Genomic DNA, 20,242 nt, shown 5'->3' with positions numbered 1-20,242 from the left:
CACAACTCAGCCAGACAAAGATAACACGGCGAGAAGACACAACTCAGCCAGACAAAGATAACACGGCGAGAAGACACAACTCAGTCAGACAAAGATAACACGGCGAGAAGACACAACTCAGCCAGACAAAGATAACACGGTGAGAAGACACAACTCAGCCAGACAAAGATAACACGGCGAGAAGACACAACTCAGCCAGACAAAGATAACACGGCGAGAAGACACAACTCAGTCAGACAAAGATAACACGGCGAGAAGACACAACTCAGCCAGACAAAGATAACACGGTGAGAAGACACAACTCAGCCAGACAAAGATAACACGGCGAGAAGACACAACTCAGCCAGACAAAGATAACACGGCGAGAAGACACAACTCAGCCAGACAAAGATAACACGGCGAGAAGACACAACTCAGCCAGACAAAGATAACACGGCGAGAAGACACAACTCAGCCAGACAAAGATAACACGGTGAGAAGACACAACTCAGCCAGACAAAGATAACACGGTGAGAAGACACAACTCAGCCAGACAAAGATAACACGGCGAAAAGACACAACTCAGCCAGACAAAGATAACACGGTGAGAAGACACAACTCAGCCAGACAAAGATAACACGGTGAGAAGACACAACTCAGCCAGACAAAGATAACACGGCGAGAAGACACAATGACATCCTTTCACACACACAGATTGTGTTCGATAATGGAAACAAAGTTTTTCTATTTTTTTCTTTCTTTTTTTTCAAAAAGATTTGTCGCGTTGGTCACATCCCGCCATGAAATTACAGGTATGATTATTTGAGCACTTACCATAAGTTTTAAACTTGTGCTCCTTTGTAAACATGTTTTTATATTATCGTGTGTGTGTTTATGAATAAAATACTGTTTAAACCAATGCAATGACCCCTTTTCCCCACCCATCCAACGATCACGTATTCCACAAACTCATATTCTAGCAGAAAAAAACCGGTCCAAAAAAGTTGCTTAATCGAGACTCGCTTGTAGTTCGAATGAAAAACATCAACACTACTGCCTTCAACACACACACACACACACACACACACACACACACACACACACACACACACACGAAACCATGTTGCGTGCTTTCATCGGCATCATGCAGGGCCGGACTACCGGGGGGGTTATAAGGGTTGCGCACCCCCCCCCCCCTAGCCTAAACATGTACCTCACTTATTTAAAACATTTTTTATTATTGTTTATTTTATGCCGTTTCATGCAAGGAGCGACCATTTTGCTATCTCAGAATATGACCTACCCATCAGCTTCAGGGGGCTTCGCCCCCTGACCCCCACTGGCAACCCCCCTCCCCTCCTCTTAGCCTAGTCCGGCCCTGTCATGTTACTTGCTACCGTCAACTTTAAGTAAAGGGCGATACATACTTTAGCGACACATACGTTACCGACTCGCAGGTTTAAAAATACTACATGAATGTTGAATTTGAAAACTATAAAAGAATGTTATATTTTGGAAGAAACCCCATATGAATTGCATGCATGAAGAACAGATATTTTGTAAAAAATATCCTGTGTCAGTTTACTTTTGTAAATTATGACGTCGCAATGACACCTGATTGCAGAGAACTGGCATTCATGGATAATCCATAACAGCACCACCCACAAACAAAACCCCACTGAAACTTCTATAAGGTATCAACATATAAAACCACTGGCGTATATCGTCAACTGCAAACATAACACAAACACTTTTTATGCGTTTTGGTGAGATAACATATGCAGTTTCTGGCACTGTATCAACCATTCACTTGTTCGTGTTGATACAATAAGCGCTGCGGCACGACAGTCCAAATCAGCAGGTCACTGGAGCATGAGTGTGGCGGCTTGCATACGATTACACAAACACACCCAAACTGTAACAAACATCACAGGACAGAGAGACAAGACAAGATCTCGCGCTGCAGTCAAAAGGAGGAGCACATGCAAGGGGGTTCAGATGTCAAGATAACTTTCACAGCCTCGACAAGCGAAGATGGCTTGCGCAATGGATACCCGGGTTGTAATTGCTGAGACGGATTAACTAGCGGTCCCTTGATCAACAGATAGGATGGCGTGCGTCGTGCTCTTTGGTTACACGCCAGCGGAGACCCTATCGTCATGGGCGTGTTTCCACACAAAACATAAGGCTGCTTAATCCTACAACACATACACGCGAGCAAACGCAAGAATGCATTCCAGATCCATGGCATGTGTCAGTCTTGAATTTCACACCAGCTTCGTTCTTTGTGTTTGTCCCTGCATATAATATGAGGTCACAGTAGTGAGGTGACAACAGTCTTCACTGACTCAGTGTAACAATACTTTTCAAGACTTTGTTTTGGAGTCGCAACGGTCGTTAAAGGGAATTAATGACCAAACAGCTGTATCTAATCGCGTCAATAGCTATTCAGTTCGGGCTTGGGGTTGTAATAGTTACTACGGAGATTTAAGAAACGAAACGTTGGGACGTTTCGTTTTGAAGTTGTGGTAAACGTCATTATTTCGGGGGTCTCTCGCTGGAAAGGTGAAGGTCAACTGAAACGGAACGTGGAACGTCAAAACGCAGTCACGTTTTCCACCCCCAAAAAACGAACAATATTTCGTCAACTTTTGTGAGTATTTTTGCACACTAACAGTTTTATTTGTTGGCCATTTTATGCATTGCTAGATTCATCAACCCTTTCACAGTCTTTCAGCGCTGAGAATGTGTTCAATGGAGGTAGACAACTGTTGTGAACTGAAATATTTTGAAGGGTGCTGATCCTGGTACATTTATCCAACTTCATGGTGAGAAAGCAAATGGCGAAGCAGAAGTAGGTCATCGCATCGAATTTTTATTCTGGCTTCGTATGTGATCAGGTGCATGAATTGAAAAATGTGAAGCTCTTGTGCGTGCAATGCGAGTATGTCAATCCTTTATTGACTCGTGGAGTTGAAATTATGCCATGCCCAGTCAGCGGATCATATCCTGCCATGCCCGGCCTTTCATTCCGAAACGAAACGTGAATACATCTAAATCTTGTCTGCGGCCTATGCCGTCTCGTTACACGTTCCGTTTCGCGGGGTGACTCATTCACCAAACGAAACGAGCTGCAAAACGAAACGTGCTGTTTCTTAAATCTCGCTAGTGTCACCACATACCAGGAACGCCATGGAATAAGCGTTTTAGCGCTTTGTTGTTCAAATTTCAAACGGGTGTTTTTGTTGGGGTGTCAGTTTCCCCACTAGGATTTATCCACACACCTTTCGCTGAACTGAGTCCCAACTTTGATTTTCGTCCGACTTTTCGCTCCTGAGGGGAACATGTATTTCAAGCGTTGTTGCTAGAGTTAGAGATTTGAAATCGCCCAAAGAGCTTCAGAGTTCGGTTTGGTGATCTTAAAGATGACAACACACACGAGGAGCGACTTACAAATAGTGTTTGAGCGTTCTGGTTTTTTTCGAAATAAAATGCTGTGTTTGGTGGTCTTTCGACTACAATAAATGTGCAACGCGCTTTGCCCTGAACAACATGGAATGTGCATTAGTTAGCTGGATTACAGGTTTGACCTCCTGAATCCAACGGTTTGTATCTGCTTCGACGAAGGCATACCCATCAGGGATAAATAATATATGATGACGAAAATAAGTTGTGACTCCTAACACACGAGCGTCCAAGAAGAAAACCGACCGCCGATAAAAATCAATGTAATCATTTAGCGTAGTTACAAAGAATGTTCGAGCAAATCATTAAAGGGGTAACTAAGTTATAGCACAGCGAAAGTCCCATGTACTTCGTGATATCCAGCGCGTCAGAAACAGACTTTTCCACAAAGGCTCCTTCGATAGTCCTCCATAAAAAAAAGAAAAGGAAGGAAAGGAAGTCTCGTCAAGGACGGGCGCTGTGGCGGGGTGCTAAAAGAACAACCAACAACAACGTTTTGAACTGTCTGGTTGGTATACACGCGTAAATAGGCCGAGTGAAATTGAACACTTTATCTGTACATATTCATTATGATATATGCGTGTGGAAGGAGTGTGAAGTTTTATGCATACACCATAACAAAATCCTGTGCTTTGCATTTGGTAAATAAACTGTTTGACTTGAAGACGTCGGCCTCTTGATTGGAAGGTCGTGGGTTCGAATCCCGGCCCCGGGAACAGACTACTTCCAATTCAGTAGGGGGGCGACTATCCTCAACCCGGCGGGTCCCCAGGTGGCGGATAGGGGAACGGCCCCCAGATATGGGGGCCAGCTGCGAATATAGAATAAGCAGTCCCGGACCAACTAGCGGTGTCTCTACCAGGACGGGGTGGGTTGGCAGATGGCACTGACTACCCGATAAATGCCCTACGTGTCCGATGACGGTTACACGGACCTCAACCCCCCGGTCCGGATACTCTTTGGCTATCCAGAGACCCCCCCTGGCATAGTGGCCAAGTAAATAAAATACACGAAATCAAAAACAAAATGACCGAACATGACAATACACACCTTCCAGTTCTGCTGCAACCACGAAGCACCAAAAAACTTCGCAAAGTCCAAATCCTGGCCCCCAGGCGCCCTTGTAAGTCTCAGACGGCTCGAGCAGAGGCGTCGCTTCATGGGACCCCCGGGTTAAAGGCCTCCCTCCTACGCAAAGCCCAGAACAGGAAAGAGGACTCGAAAGAAGAGCAGCTCTTCGAGAGGTTGATGGGGAGAATGGAGGAGGGATTGGCCCAGAGATTCAGAGCAGATAAAAGGCAGAGCATGAGCTCGCCGACGCTGCACTAGATAAGCTAAAAACAGGAGAGCAATATGAAGTTAGATTTGTTGTTTGAATGTGTCTTTTTTTTTTGTATAGTTGCTTCAGCTTTGATTGAGCCATAGGGTTGTGTATGAAATTTGCATTTAGTCTTTCTTTTTCTTGCTGAGTGTATGTACAGTCTAGAGAGGAGACGGACATGGTGTGAGCTTGTCCAGGGGGGTATATGAACATCTCAGTGGCAGGGGGATGGAAGCACATGTTAATGAGTGGGAGTGTGTATGCGCGTGGTGTGCACGAGGGTGTATGCACGTGAGTGATATTTGTAAATGTGTATTATTATAATATCATCTTTGTATTTATATTATCGAAATTGTTATATCTCGATGTACAGCGCTAAGAGCATAGTTAAATTTGTGAAGCGGCGCTATATAAGCTATCTTTATTATTATTATTATTATTAAAATTTAAATGAACAACAAAGAGGCCTTCAAGGTTTCATCGAGCGGTGCCTCGGCTTCGTGGTTAAGGCCAGACAGATGCAGAGTCCTCTCGACCTGATCGACTCCCTCTCAGCTACATACACACAACTCTCCAACACCAAGGTTGAACGCTTCATTCCGGGCGGCGCCCTTGCTGGTGCCAAGCAGTTGTCCGTGACGGATATGAAAGTTGTTAAAACCACTTTTTAACCTATTTTAAATCTGCCCTTTAACTTACCTTCTTTGTGCGTGTTAAAATGGCTGAACAAAGTGAAAGCAGTCACGGATTTATCATATTACAGTGAAACTGTCGCTCTATCAATTCTAACTTCTCTCAGCTATATAATTATATATCAAATCACTCTGCTGACATCTTAGTTATCCAGTCAGTCAAGAGAAAACGCTCCCTACTGCCTTCTATAGATGGTTTTGACTTCCCTCCCATAGTAGAGCAAAAGGGCTCAGGGCAACTCATTTAAACCGCTATTTATCTAAAGTCTTCCTTAAATTACAAACCCTTTGTACCTCACATCCCTAGTTCAGAAAATCTCAGAAACATGTGCTGTCGAAATCGAAATAAAAGGATCCAAAAACCTCAACATAGCTAACATCTATTACCCCCAAGGGTGTAATAAAAAAGGACCTACCGACTGGCTAAAATCCCTGGATCATAGCAGAGCACACTGGTGCGTGCTGGGTGATTTTAATAATCACCACCCTCTGTGGGACTCTGCTAACCCTAGATACAAACATGCCAATAGCAACCTTGCTGACGTCATTTTGGAAACTGACTTTTGTATACTAAATGATGGCTCGGCAACCAGACTTCCAGACAGAGCTGACCATTCCCCGTCAGCAATCGATCTCTCCCTTTGCTCAAATTCCATAGTCACTGACATCGACTGGAACGTTCTCCCGGACACCCTCGGCTCCGATCACTTACCCATTGTTCTTACCTTCCGCCATTTCGCCCCTAATCGCAATAACTCGGAGGCCAGAAAAAAGTACAATTACAAACAGGCAAATTGGGACAGCTTCCGTGCGGAGCTCGAGGGTGTCAGGGAGGAAACTCTCCTTACGGATGACATCGAAGCCTCTTACAATAACATACGTCAATGTATACTCACTGCTGCCAATAATCACATTCCGCTTAAATCAGTAAATCCTAACTGTAAGGCCAAAAGGAATGAGTGGTGGAATGCAGACTGTGATGAAATCTTGGCAAACAAGCGATATCACATTAGGACATATCTCTGGCACTGTTCAGACGCTAACTTCACGAATATGAAGTCAGCTGAAATACAATTTAACCAGATCACCGCTAAGGCTAAACTTCAAAACTGGGAAAACTTTGTCCACAAAGAAACTAGAGATTGCAAAGACTGTGGCAAAATCTGGAAGAAAATCCGCAGATTTAAATGTAGATACAGAACTAAAGAAAAGCCACTACTATTGGGTGATATATTGACCACAACTGACTCTGAAAAGGCAAACATATTAGCAGATACCTTTGCCAAAAATAGTCAATCAAAATCCCTAGATACTGAACGACTCAATTATAGGTTAGATCAAGAGAAGAGTTTCACATACCCCCCAGATGACAACCAGTTGCCTATAAACTGCATGTTTAAGGCAAAAGAAGTCCAAAACGCCATCTCTTCTGTGAAAGACCCAAACAAATCCACAGGTTCAGACCCAATATCATATCACATGATAAAACATTTACCACCTAACTTTGTTAAGTTGCTCACTCAGTTTTTCAATCTATGCTGGTTAAAGGATAATATCCCCGCAGCGTGATCAGACTCACAAGTAGTAGCAGTATTGAAGAGCGGAAAACCGGGCAATCTACCTGGCAGTTACCGCCCCATATCACTAACCTCCCACCTCAGCAAGATCTTTGAGCGTGTGGTGAACCAGAGGCTGGAGTTCCACCTCAATAAACACAATATCATCCCTACATGCCAGGCAAGTTTCAGGCAAGGTCGTTCGTGTGCGGACCACATTGTGCACGTCACTGAAAAAATCCAAAAGACCTTGGCACATAGTAATAATTCTCTTCTTGGAACCTTCTTTGATATTAAATCTGCGTACGACAGCGTCTGGCATGCTCGTCTACTCCTAAAACTCGGCAGAATTGGTGTCTCTGGCCACATGTACCAATTCATCAAAAACTTCATCAGCAATCGCAAGATGTCTGTCCGAGTGGGCTCTTCGGTGTCCGAAACCCATGTGCTGGACATGGGGGTTCCCCAGGGCAGTATCATCGCGCCAAACGTATTCAGTATCATGCTCTGTGACATTACTTCTGTTAAGGTTGATGGTGCTAGTGTACTTCTGTATGCGGACGACCTCGCCTTAATAGACACTAATAGACCACGCCATAACAGAGTTACCAACACTGTTGACTTATCTTCTTACCAAACTAAAATCGACAACCTCTGTCAATATATGTACATCAACGGCTTCCAACTAGCCTCAAATAAAACAGTCTTTCTTGTTGTCTCCCGTAGACGACTGTACAGGAACTGTAGTATAAAGATAGGTTGTGAGATTATCAAACCGAGCTCAGAAGCTAAGTTCCTCGGCGTTATCATTGATACTCGACTTAACTGGACCAGTCATATCGAACATCTGATCAATAAGGCCAACAAGGATCTATATATCATACGCTACCTGGCGTCCCAATCCTGGGCCAGAGGACGCAAGTGTGTCACAGAGGTAGTGCGGGCATTAATTCGCTCCTGCCTCTTGTACGGGTGCGAAGCTTACTTCGCGACGCGCCAGGCGCTCATGAAAAAAATGGCTATTATAGAGTGCAGGGCGCTCAAGATAGCTCTGGGACTCTCCCAACAAGCGAGTAAGAGTCCTACAGCGAGTGTGGGTGGCTGCCCCTTGTAGATGAGATAAAACTCCTTTTAGCTCAGTATGCTGTCAGAGCCCACGCGGTAGAGAACTCTGCCTGCGAGGTCCTGACTGACTTTTTTCCTCAGCACCAAACTTATGAGGCCAACACCAAACATAGCACTCAACTCTTGGCCAAAACGCTACCCTTTTCCGACACAGTAAACCGCAATCTAGCCGACAGCGGGGTGAAGGTCAGTGAGCTGGCCAGGGTCCCCCCGCCCTCCTACCCGCCCTGGCTTGAGGAAACCCCTACTATTATATATGACAGTGAAGATAATACTACCAAAAAAGATAATCCCGTCTATCTAGCTACTGTTACAAAAGAAACCCTAAACTACAAATTCTCGGAGCATTTAAAAGTCTTCACTGACGGATCCAAATTTGCAGACGGCAGCGTTGGCTGTGCCTTTGTGATCCCAGATCTCAAAATCTCAAGGAAATAGACATCTCCATATTTTCAGCCGAGCTATTTGCCTTGGTCATGGCATGCACTTTTATAAATGACCTCCCAGTCACACCGCGTGCGGTAGTTTTCTGCTCTGACTCGCGCTCTTCACTACAAGCTCTGCATCGAAACACATCAAATCGGGCAGAGCTACAAAGAGAAATCCTATTTACATGTCACCAGTTAATCGCATCCGGCACATCCGTATCATTTCTCTGGGTCCCCTCTCACGTAGGGGTCCGGGGAAATGAACTGGCGGATGTCGCTGCCAAAGAAGCGGCAGAATGTAGCCCAGCTAACACTAACATCGGCTACTCAGTAACCGAGTTCTACAGTAAAATTCGTAAACTTATTCGAAGTCAGTACGTAACATCTCTGTCCTATGAACCCATTGATATGAACGATCTACACCCCGATCTCCCAACAAACCTCCTCACTATCTTCAGACGCCTCCGTGCCGGCGGCTGCCGCTTCCATATCTTTAACAAGTCCTGCCATTGTGGAGAACCCTATTCATTCCAACACATTTTCGCTCCATGCGCTACAAATAGAATTACCTTTAAAACCTAATATGACCATATGCAGCTCCATGGTCTGAGTCCCCAGGATTATTTGCGCAGTAGCAGTTCTCTAGGCTGGTCACGCAGCTTGCTGCTGTGCCGACTGGTCAGGGTCTCGAACATGGGGCTGTCCAACAGTGTGGGTATAACTCTAAGCCCAGATTATCACATCAGCGTGTTTCAGTTTGAGGTCGACTGGCTCCCGCCATCCCTCCTGATTCTAGCAACTACCCTCTAGACAACATATCCTCACCCTAGGCTCACTAGTCGCCAAACTGTACATATTTGTTTTATTACCACGGCCTTCGTGGCTATCCTTTTATTTACACCCCCGGTATAGGGGTGTGTATAGGTTTCGCTCGATGTGTTTGTTTGTTTGTTTGTTTGTTTGTTTGTGTTCGCATATAGATCTCAAGAATGAACGGACCGATCGTCACCAAACTTGGTGAACAGGTTCTATACATTCCTGAGACGGTCCTTACAAAAATTGGGACCAGTCAAACACACGGTTAGGGAGTTATTGGTGGATTAAAATTATACAAGGACTTATACAGGGACATCTTAATGGTCAAAGGGAAATAACTATTCTCACTCAGTCACTGCCACCAACTGAGAAGGTTATTTCCCTTTGACGGGGGTGTCTTTCCTACCTCGGAGGAATTTCTTGTTTTTTTAAGTTTTGAGATTTATTGTTCGTGTTCCTCTTACTTGCTCATCTATTTGCTTTTATTGGTGATCCTGAAAGGTTCTACCTTTTAACTCGTTTTGAATAAAAAAATCATTTTACAAACCCGTTATTCAAGATATAGAATACAGACTTATAATTCTTACCAAGAAACATCTTAACTACTTTTCATTTTAACTAATTCCACAGAGCATTATCATCTCAACCCCACCCCCTGCCCTCCTTTTTCTTCTTCTTTTTTTGTGTTGAAAGCGGACACTCAAGTCCTTAATGGCTTAAAACCGTAGGACTTTTAATATTAATTTTAAGTAAATGACGGTTACACCATGCGAGTAAGAGCCGCATTAAAAGCTCTAGCCCCGGGGTGGGACCCCCGGTAACAAATCCCCCATGTGTTCCCAGGGATAGGTTTTTGAGCCAGGAGCTAAGGGCGGGGTAACCCTGAAAGAAACCTAAAGGCTGAAGTCGGAGGATCTGGGCCAACAGGCCCACCTTAACCAACCACAGATCCACGCAAATCGCAAAATGAAATGTCGACAGTCCGAGCGAACGACAAGAAGAAGAAGAATCCCGGCCGCGGAAGCCTGGTGGGTTAAGTGTGGAGATGTTTCCGATCTCAGAGGTCAACACATGTACAGACCTGCTAGTGACTTAACCCCCTTCGTGTGTACACGCAAGCACAAGACCAAGTGCGCACGGAAAAGATCCTGTAATCCATGTCATAGTTCGATGGGTTATAGAAACACGAAAATACCCAGCATGCTTCCTCCGAAAGCGGTGTATGGCTGCCTAAATGGCGGGGGTCATACACGTAAAATTCCACTCGTGCAAAAACACGAGTGTAAGTGGGAGTTTCAGCCCACGAACGCAGAAGAAGAAGAAGAAGTCTCATCAACAAGATTTCCAAGAGCTCATGGATAGGTTGTTTTTGTTCTTTCTTTCTTTTTCAAATTTATTTATGTAGTCATGTATTAGCTGTTTTATTTAGTTACTCAGTTATTTAGTTATTTAGTTATTTAGTTATTTATTTATTTATTAATCTATTTATTCAGTTGTGAATTGCTTTCTGCGGGTATCGTCAGGAAGTACTACAGTCATAAAGAAGTTGGGAATGAATGATACGTCCGACGACATTAACATGAATGATGGTAGTCTGTATTAAATCGCATTCATTTAAAAAGAAGCAGATTGATGATTTGTCGAATCTGATCCAATTCAGCTACATATGGCACTCCCATACCTGAACACGTTCTGATTTCTTTATTGGTGGACCATTTTGCTGTTTTAAGTGGTCAGTTTGTCAGGACGTTAATGTCGTAATGTTTGCCTTGACAGGTAAATTGTATTTTGCTCCAGCCCGCATTTAATTCAGAGGAGAAAATATGATTAACTGCACGTGTTCATTTGGAAATATTGTACATTACAATGCACACACAAACAAAACAAAACAAACAGATTTTCTTAAATCTAAATTGACTTTCCTTGACAATTAAATCGAATATAATCAGGCTATTGCATCATCAGGACGTTGATTTTCACCTGATTCAGGGCCTTTTTGCCACCCTTATTTCACGCTAAGCTGATATAAGTCAGTTACGTTGCCAAGAGTCATCGTCGGCAAACTTAACGAACTGGGTACTCAGACCAGCGACGCCAAACAACATCCCAGCTTACTGCATGATACAGGGCATGAGAACAGGACACAACAGACTGCAACAACACGTACCTGCACAACAAACTGCAAGCCGTGCCCTCCCCCATGTGTCCCTGTGGAGGCGCAGAAGAAGAACAAGAACAAGAACAAGAACAAGAACAAGAACAAGAACAAGAACTACACCTACGTCTGAATAATCAAGAAGAAGAAGAAGAAGAAGAAGAAGAAGAAGAAGAAGAAAAAGAAGAACAAGAACAAGAACAAGAAGAAGAAGAACAAGAACAAGAACAAGAACAAGAACAAGAAGAACAAGAACAAGAAGAACAAGAAGAACAAGAAGAAGAAGAAGATGAAGAACAAGAACAAGAACAAGAACAAGAACAAGAACTACACCTACGTCTGAATAATCAAGAAGAAGAAGAAGAAGAACAAGAAGAAGAAGAACAAGAACAAGAACAAGAAGAACAAGAAGAACAAGAAGAACAAGAAGAAGAACAAGAACAAGAAGAACAAGAACAAGAACAAGAAGAAGAACTACACCTACGTCTGAATGACGTTTTTCCGGTATACTACACCTACGTCTGAATGACGTTTTGCCGGTGTACTACACCTACGTCTGAATGACGTTTTGCCGGTATACTACATCTACGTCTGAATGACGTTTTGCCGGTGTACTACATACACCTACGTCTGAATGACGTTTTGCCGGTATACTACATACACCTACGTCTGAATGACGTTTTGCCGGTGTACTACATACACCTACGTCTGAATGACGTTTTGCCGGTATACTACACCTACGTCTGAATTATTTCTTAAACTAGACAAGTCTTGAGCAGTATGGAATTGAACATTCATCAGCTATGTGTCACCACCACTCACCGTCAATTTGCATGATCCGTACAGTATAGTCTCATGTTCCCCACTGTGCTATATAATCATATATCGCCCCCGATGTTTTGCATTGAATGGGCAAGATTAGCGCCGTGAGTGCCTTGTTAATTGCCTCTTTACGCGACGACGTGAAGTATGAATGGAGCGATATAGTGTTTGTTCGCCCACCGACAATGGGCGGATGTGGCTCTGCGTTCAATTTTACACGGGGGAACTTTTCTTCCACGACACCGAGCTTATGGAGCGTTGCGCATTCAAAGTGAATATTTCTGTTCATGTCCTCAGCTCGGTTATATGAATCTGATTTCTGGTCTAGCAAAAATACAAAACATACACAAAATAATAACAACAAAAACAACAACAACAACAACAGAAGATGAAGAGGAAAAAGAACAAGAAGAACAAGAAGAACAAGAGGAACAACAACAACAACAACAACAACAACAACAACAACAACAACAACAACAACAACAACAACAAACAAACTTAACCTACAAAACAAGAAGAAGAAGTAGAAGAAGAAGAAAAAGAAGCAGAAAACGAAGAAGAAGAAAAAGAACAAGAACAAAAGTAACAAGAACAACAACAAGAATAACAAGAAGAAAAAGAACAAGAACAAAAGTAACAAGAACAACAACAAGAATAACAAGAAGAAGAAGAACAAGAGGCGAAGCCTTCAAGGCTCACGTAAGAAATCGACAAACAGTAACACAAACTCAATCACTTCGTCACACATACATACACACACACACACACACACACACAGTAAGCGGCATAGGTGACACTGTGCAAGAAAGCGAGACACTAGATCTAGATCTGAATGGCCGATTTCGAAGAAAAAACTAGTCTCGGCCCGCTCAAAAAAACAATGACCGAGACTTTCAGTAATTCCTTCGCGTGACGTCTAACCCTCTTACGTCATAATGTGACGTCTTCAAATGTTGTGACGTCTTCAAATGTTAAAGTTTCTACCACAGACATACATACATACGCACGCACGCACGCACGCACGCAGCCGCCCACAGACAGACAAAAGTTAGCATCGCATAGGCTACACTTACGTGAGCCAAAAAGAGAAACAGAAGAAGAACAAGTAGCGTAAGGCGAACATACAACATTAAGTCAAGCTGTCGAACTCACAGAATTAAACTGAACGCACTGCATTTCATCACCAAGACCGTATACTCGTAGCATCGTCAGTCCACCGCTCATGGCAAAGGCAGTGAAATTGACAAGCTAGAATAGCATGGTAGTGGTTGCGCTGAGCAGGATATAACGCTTTTGTGTATCTCTATTCTTTTTTACTTTCTGAGCTTGTTTTTAATCCAAACATAACATATCTATATGATTTGAAATCAGGAACCGACAATGAAGAAGATGAAATTGTTTTAAAATCGATTTCGGAAATTTAACCTTAATAATAATTTTCCTATTTTTAATTTTCTGAACTTGTTTTTATTCCGAATATTATCGTGCAGTAACAATAACGATATAAAATACTGTATTGTCCATTAGAATGAACACATTACGAAGAAACGTTTTCTTTGACGCAACTTAGAAGTGGCGGTTATTGTTTTTTTATCGTCCCTGAAATCTATCTGGCAATCCGGGTCCGATGCACGTTTGCAACTTTACTTAGAATAAGAACCAAGGAAGCGAAGAAGTTGCTATACCCCCCCCCCCCCCGCCACACACACACACACACACACCCTTCTCACGAAGTGTCGTACCAAAGAACCACCACACCAGTTGTGCCCGTGTTCTGACGAGGGCAGGTTTAAATGGTCCTCTGATAGGATTGGCATATTGTCCACACAGCTCTAGACTCAGTGCAGCCAGGGAAGACAGAATAATGCTGCTGATACGGCGACGGGCGAGAACGGGATGTGTGTGGTTGAGAGTTATGTTCACTTTCTGTGCTGCCTGCAGTGTTCTGTCTTTTTACCTCAGCTGGGTGCAGCTGGTGGTGTTCAACGCCAGAGCTGACGATGGGAATACAGCAGGTAATGTGATGCCGTGTATTGTCTGTTATCTGTCTCTTATTTTAAAAATGTGTTATTCTTTATTTTTGACTAGAGTTCCCTCCGTGTTGCGGTTGGAGCTGGCTTGTGTCTCTCTCTCTCATTCATGTTTTGGTTCGCTGCGTTTTGATTTTACTTTTACTTTTACTTTTACTTTTACTTTACTTAAAATCAAAAAAACAGATAGACTGCCAACGTTCCAAACTTGACAATAAAAACAACAAAATGTTCGCGTAGAAGCTTCTTCAGGACACAAGTAGAGGTGAAGTAAACAGCAACAGTCAGGAATGGTAGGGAATTAGAACGTTTATTTCATTTTTGCAGGCGAGTAGCCACACGATCTTGAAAACAAGTTTATTCTCTGTTTCATAACTTCAAAGATCTTTGGGTCGACGTACTAATAGATGTAACGTTTTATTGTGTATATAATAAACGTTCTAATTACCTACCATTCTTTACTGGTGCTGTTTACTTCACTTCTGCTTGTGTCCCGAAGAAGCTTCCACGCGAACATTCTGACGTTGTATTTGACTGTGCTGTTCTTGTTTTGTTGAGTAAATAATTATTTTCTCTTTTTTTTAACATTATTTGTCTCACCAACAGTCACTTTGTCTTTAAGATCTTTAATTCTGTAAATGTGGAGTAACATGCATGAACAATAAATTCAACCTCGGAAAACACAAATAGCTAGCTTTGTAGTAAGTGCGGCCATGTATGTATATCGGGACGGAACTTACTAATTGTCTGTGCTGTTAAGATTAAAATGATAACATTTTTCTTGCAACAAACAGAGACATGCCTTGCATACACTATCCTTTAAACGGGTCTTGTGTGTGAGATTGGAAACTTGAGGAAACAAGTAACAACCGTTAATTTAAAAAAAAAAACATGAACATACAAATAAAAATTATTACCTAATCTCGCAGACCCCCTCGTAGACCGTGTTATATGAGACATACTTGGTAATCTTGAAATCTCTAAGTTCAATCAATCAATCAATATGAGGCTTATATCGCGCGTATTCCGTGGGTACAGTTCTAAGCGCAGGGATTTATTTTTTTTATTTTTCATTTTTTATTTTATGCAATTTATATCGCGCGCATATTCAAGGCGCAGGGATTAAGTTGACTTATCTTAACGATTGTAAGCAAAGCTGTGGTTTACACGTACTTGTGCTTTCTGTTCCTAATTTATTTGGACTAATCAAAAGACAGAAACTTCAGCTGGGCCTTTGACCTGTACATACAAATCTCAAAATCATGAGAAAAAGGTATATATTCAAACGATTACCATTAGGAACATTTCGTTATTACAGAATTATCATTAGAGTGTTACATTTTTCTCTCCCACAGTATTCTACTATTTTAAGAAGCAAAAAGAAATCTGTATTTGTTTTTAAGTATCGTGTGAAAACGTCACATGAAAGCATTACAGTTAAACACAATACACTAGACAATTTACGTATAAGAAATCTGTATTTTATCTTAAATATCATATGAAAACATCACATGAAAGCATTACAGTTAAACACTATAGGCCTACACTAGACGATTTATAACTATCAAGCATTATTAAAAAAAAAGTACTTTGTAATATTCTAGTCATGGTCTTGTGATAAGGCCGACTTTCACGTACGAACATTAATATTACGAAATTTGTACGCGTCAATTTCTTTTTTCTCTCTGTTGACTACCGCTACTAGCAGGGATGTACTTGGCTTTGGGTGGAATATTTTCCGAATATGTCCAGATAATGAGAACGTCATTATCACAATCCTCCACTTTTACTTTGAATAAAACAAAATGGATGTATTTCTGAAGTCTGAATGTGTTAGTTTTAAGTGCTATCAAAATCTGCATTACGTGAGCCAAAAGTGAAATAAAAAAGCGTATCATAAAATAGCATAAATTTAAACAAGCAAAATAAGTAAAATAATTATAATTAAATGAAAGAAAAAAATGCACGAAATGCAAACAAGAAAGAAAAACAAATCGCGTAAAGCATAAGGAAAACATAATAACATAAGTCTGTCGGACTAAAAGATTTCCACTGTGAAGTAAGTGAGCGAATGAAAACAAAATTCTCTTCGCCAAATGTCTACATGAACAGTCTGTCATTCAGTCAAGTAAATAGTTGAGCGAGCGAATGAATAAAACAGAAAGTCACATAAAATAAAGGACAGAGTGCGTTAATGTGTGTGGCGTGGTTCATAGAAAAATAGTAGACAGATGTTTATGAAAGTTTAAATAGGAATTGTTTCAGATGGTACCTGCAGTAATTTGTGTGGGTTCGTTGGTCCGCATCTTCTGCTAATGTCGTATCCGATTTTAAGAAAATGTAAGGGTGTGGCAGAAATATTTTTTCAATCAGAATGTCAGTCAAACATTCCTTGACCCGGCCCGACCCGCAGTTTTGCATTCCCATTGAAGCTGAAACATTAAATAATTTAGAAGGTCTCCAGTGTTTTGCGCGTTTATCTCCTTTCCTTCGTGCGCCGGCAAAGCCGGCGTACACCCGGCAAAGCCGGGTCCCAGGCGCAGCCTGGTATTCGGCTCTACTTCTTCCCGATCGTTTTATAAAAAAATAGTTTTAATTACAATTTTCAGATTTGTAATGACCAAAGTCATTAATTAATTTTTAAGCCACCAAGCTGAAATGCAATACCAAACCCCGGCCTTTGTCGAAGATTGCTTGGCCAAAATTTCAATCAATTTGATTGAAAAATGAGGGTGTGACAGTGCCGCCTCAACTTTTACAATAAGCCGGATATGACGTCATCAAAGACATTTATCGAAAAAATGAAAAAAGTGTCCGGGGATGTCATACCCAGGAACTCTCTTGTCAAATTTCATAAAGATCGGTCCAGTAGTTTAGTCTGAATCGCTCTGCACACACACACGCACACACACACATAAACCACAACCTCGTCTCGATTCCCCCCTCTACGTTAAAACATTTAGTCAAAACTTGACTAAATGTAAAAAACCGGAATTGAATACGTTTCACTCATTTCTAATTTTGCGAAGCTGTGAGAATAGGTCGACTGAAGGGTAACAGGACACCTGGGAAAATACACTGAATGCATCTTTTCTTTGTGAGCGTGTATTTAATCCAAACATATCATATCTGTATGTTTTTGGAATCAGGAACCGACAAGGAATAAGATGAAATTGTTTTTAAATCGATTTCGGAAATTTAATTTTGATCATAATTTTTATATTTTTAATTTTCAGAGCTTGTTATTAATCCAAATATAACATACTAGATGATTACCCGCTTCGCCGGGTACCGGCTTCGCCGGGAAGAAGTAGAGCCGAATACCAGGCTGTGCCTGGGACCCGGCTCTGCCGGGTGTACGCCGAAGGAAAGGAGATAAACGCGCAAAACACTGGAGACCTTATAAAAATAGTAACGTGCAGTGACCTTCTAAAAATAGTAACGTAGTAACGGGAATATGGATTGACGCCACACGGAGGAAGGGAGATAATCGCGGCTGAAAACACTGGAGAAGATAAGGAAGAGTTACTGGTAGTGGATCCCGACAACAACAACAAAAACAAAATAAAATCGGTTCAGCGCGCACAGCGCTGCGCGTTGAGAGCACGTGTTGAAATATCTCATCGATGAGGTTGTGTCCGGGGTGTAGCTGAATACGGTGTCCAAATTTGAAAAAGATCCACCGAGAACTTTGGCCGTGCATCGCGAACAGACAGACAGACAGACAGACAGGCAGACAGACACTAGTCGTATATATATATAGATTTATATGTTTTTGGAATCAGGAAATGATGTAGAATAAGATGAACGTAAATTTGAATCGTTTTATATAAAAACAATTATTACAATTTTCTGATTTTTAATGACCAAAGTCATTAATTAATTTTTAAGCCACCAAGCTGAAATGCAATACCGAAATCCGGCCTTTGTCGAAGATTGCTTTACAAAAATTTCAATCAATTTGATTGAAAAATGAGGATGTGACAGTGCCGCCTCAACTTTTACAACAAGCCGGATATGACGTCATCAAAAGTATTTATCGAAAAAAAGAAAAAAAAGTCCGGGGATATCATTCCCAGGAACTCTCATGTCAAATTTCATAAAGATCGGTTCAGTAGTTTGGTCTGAATCGCTCTACACACACACACGCACAGACAGACAGACAGACAGACAGACAGACACACACACACACACACACACACACACACACACACACACACACACACACACATACACCACGACCATCGTCTCGATTCCCCTCTATGTTAAAACATTTATTCAAAACTTGACTAAATGTAATAAAAACCGGAGAATACGTTTCACTCATTTCTAATTCTGCGAAGCTGTGAGAATAGGTCGACTGAAGGGTAACAGGACACCTGGGAAAATACACTGAATGCATCTTTTCTTTGTGCGTGTGTGTGTGTCACCCTCATGCGGACACAACCTCTCACACAGTTCATAATGCCCCCCCCCCCCTCCCCCCACCCACATGCCCACCCAACCTTCTCCACCCCCATCTATTTGCGCTGTTGTCGCCTACAACTGCGAAAATCCCCCAATACGCGTCAGCCTTTGTTGCAAGATGAGAAACTTCTTCTTCTTCTTGTCGTTCGCTTTTTCATTTTGCGTTTTTGCGTGGATCTGTGGTTGGTTAAGGTGCGCCTGTTGGCCCAGATCCTCCGACTTCAGCCCTTAGGTTTCTTTCGGGGTTACCCCGCCCTTAGTTCCTGGCTCAAAAACCTAACCCTGGGAACACATGGGAGATTTCTTACCGGGGGTCACACCCCGGGGCTAGAGCTTTTAATGCGGTTCTTACCCGCATGGTGAAACCGTCATCGGACACGTAGGGCATTTATAGGATAGTCAGTGCCATCTGACAACCCACCCCGTCCTGGTAGAGACACCGCTAGTTGGTCCGGGACTGCTTATTCTATATTCGCAGCTGGCCCCCATATCTGGGGGCCATTCCGATCCCCTATCCGCCACCTGGGGACCCGCCGGGTTGAGGATAGTCGCCCCCGGCCCCCTACTGAATTGGAAGTAGTCTGTTCCCGGAGATGAGAAACACAATCAGGGGGAGACTTTACCGCACAATGTTGTCCGGATTACCTATCGTTTTCCCTGCCTAGCTTTCCTCTGACACTGAGGAGCTTTCCCTGCCTAGCTTTCCTCTGACACTGAGGAGCTTTCACTGCCTAGCTTTCCTCTGACACTGAGGAGCTTTCCCTGCCTAGCTTTCCTCTGACACTGAGGAGCTTTCACTGCCTAGCTTTCCTCTGACACTGAGGAGCTTTCACTGCCTAGCTTTCCTCTGACACTGAGGAGCTTTCCCTGCCTAGCTTTCCTCTGACACTGAGGAGCTTTCCCTGCCTAGCTTTCCTCTGACACTGAGGAGCTTTCCCTGCCTAGCTTTCCTCTGACACTGAGGAGCTTTCCCTGCCTAGCTTTCCTCTGACACTGAGGAGCTTTCCCTGCCTAGCTTTCCTCTGACACTGAGGAGCTTTCACTGCCTAGCTTTCCTCTGACACTGAGGAGCTTTCACTGCCTAGCTTTCCTCTGACACTGAGGAGCTTTCACTGCCTAGCTTTCCTCTGACACTGAGGAGCTTTCACTGCGGAACGCTGACAGCACTACGAACAGAAATACAGTTCTGCAACGTAATTAAATCAATTCCTGGTACAGAATAACACACACACACACACACGCACAAACGCACACACACACACACACACAGAGACGCATACACACACACACACACACACACACACACACACACACATATGCACGCGCTTTGTCCCCCACTCACTATGGCCTGATCATTGGCAAAGCAAAAGTTTGTGTCCCCCCGCC

At 42.7% G+C, this 20,242-nt stretch overlaps 1 protein-coding gene across 1 annotated transcript in view; it reads left to right on the top strand.

Moving 5' to 3' along the window:
* The first annotated feature begins 14,185 nt into the window (after positions 1–14,185).
* Positions 14,186–20,242, top strand: part of LOC138969528 (uncharacterized) — a 47,957-nt gene continuing 41,900 nt past the window's right edge. Inside the window, exon 1 of the mRNA XM_070342353.1 lies at positions 14,186–14,374. Coding sequence (XP_070198454.1) covers positions 14,224–14,374 — 151 coding nt within the window. The 5' untranslated portion in view covers positions 14,186–14,223. The remainder of the gene's footprint in view (positions 14,375–20,242) is intronic.

Source organism: Littorina saxatilis, linkage group LG6, assembly GCF_037325665.1.
Source record: "Littorina saxatilis isolate snail1 linkage group LG6, US_GU_Lsax_2.0, whole genome shotgun sequence".
Lineage (NCBI taxonomy): Eukaryota > Metazoa > Mollusca > Gastropoda > Littorinimorpha > Littorinidae > Littorina > Littorina saxatilis.
Note: the sequence above shows the minus strand (reverse complement) of the source record. Positions and strands in the feature narration are given on the sequence as shown.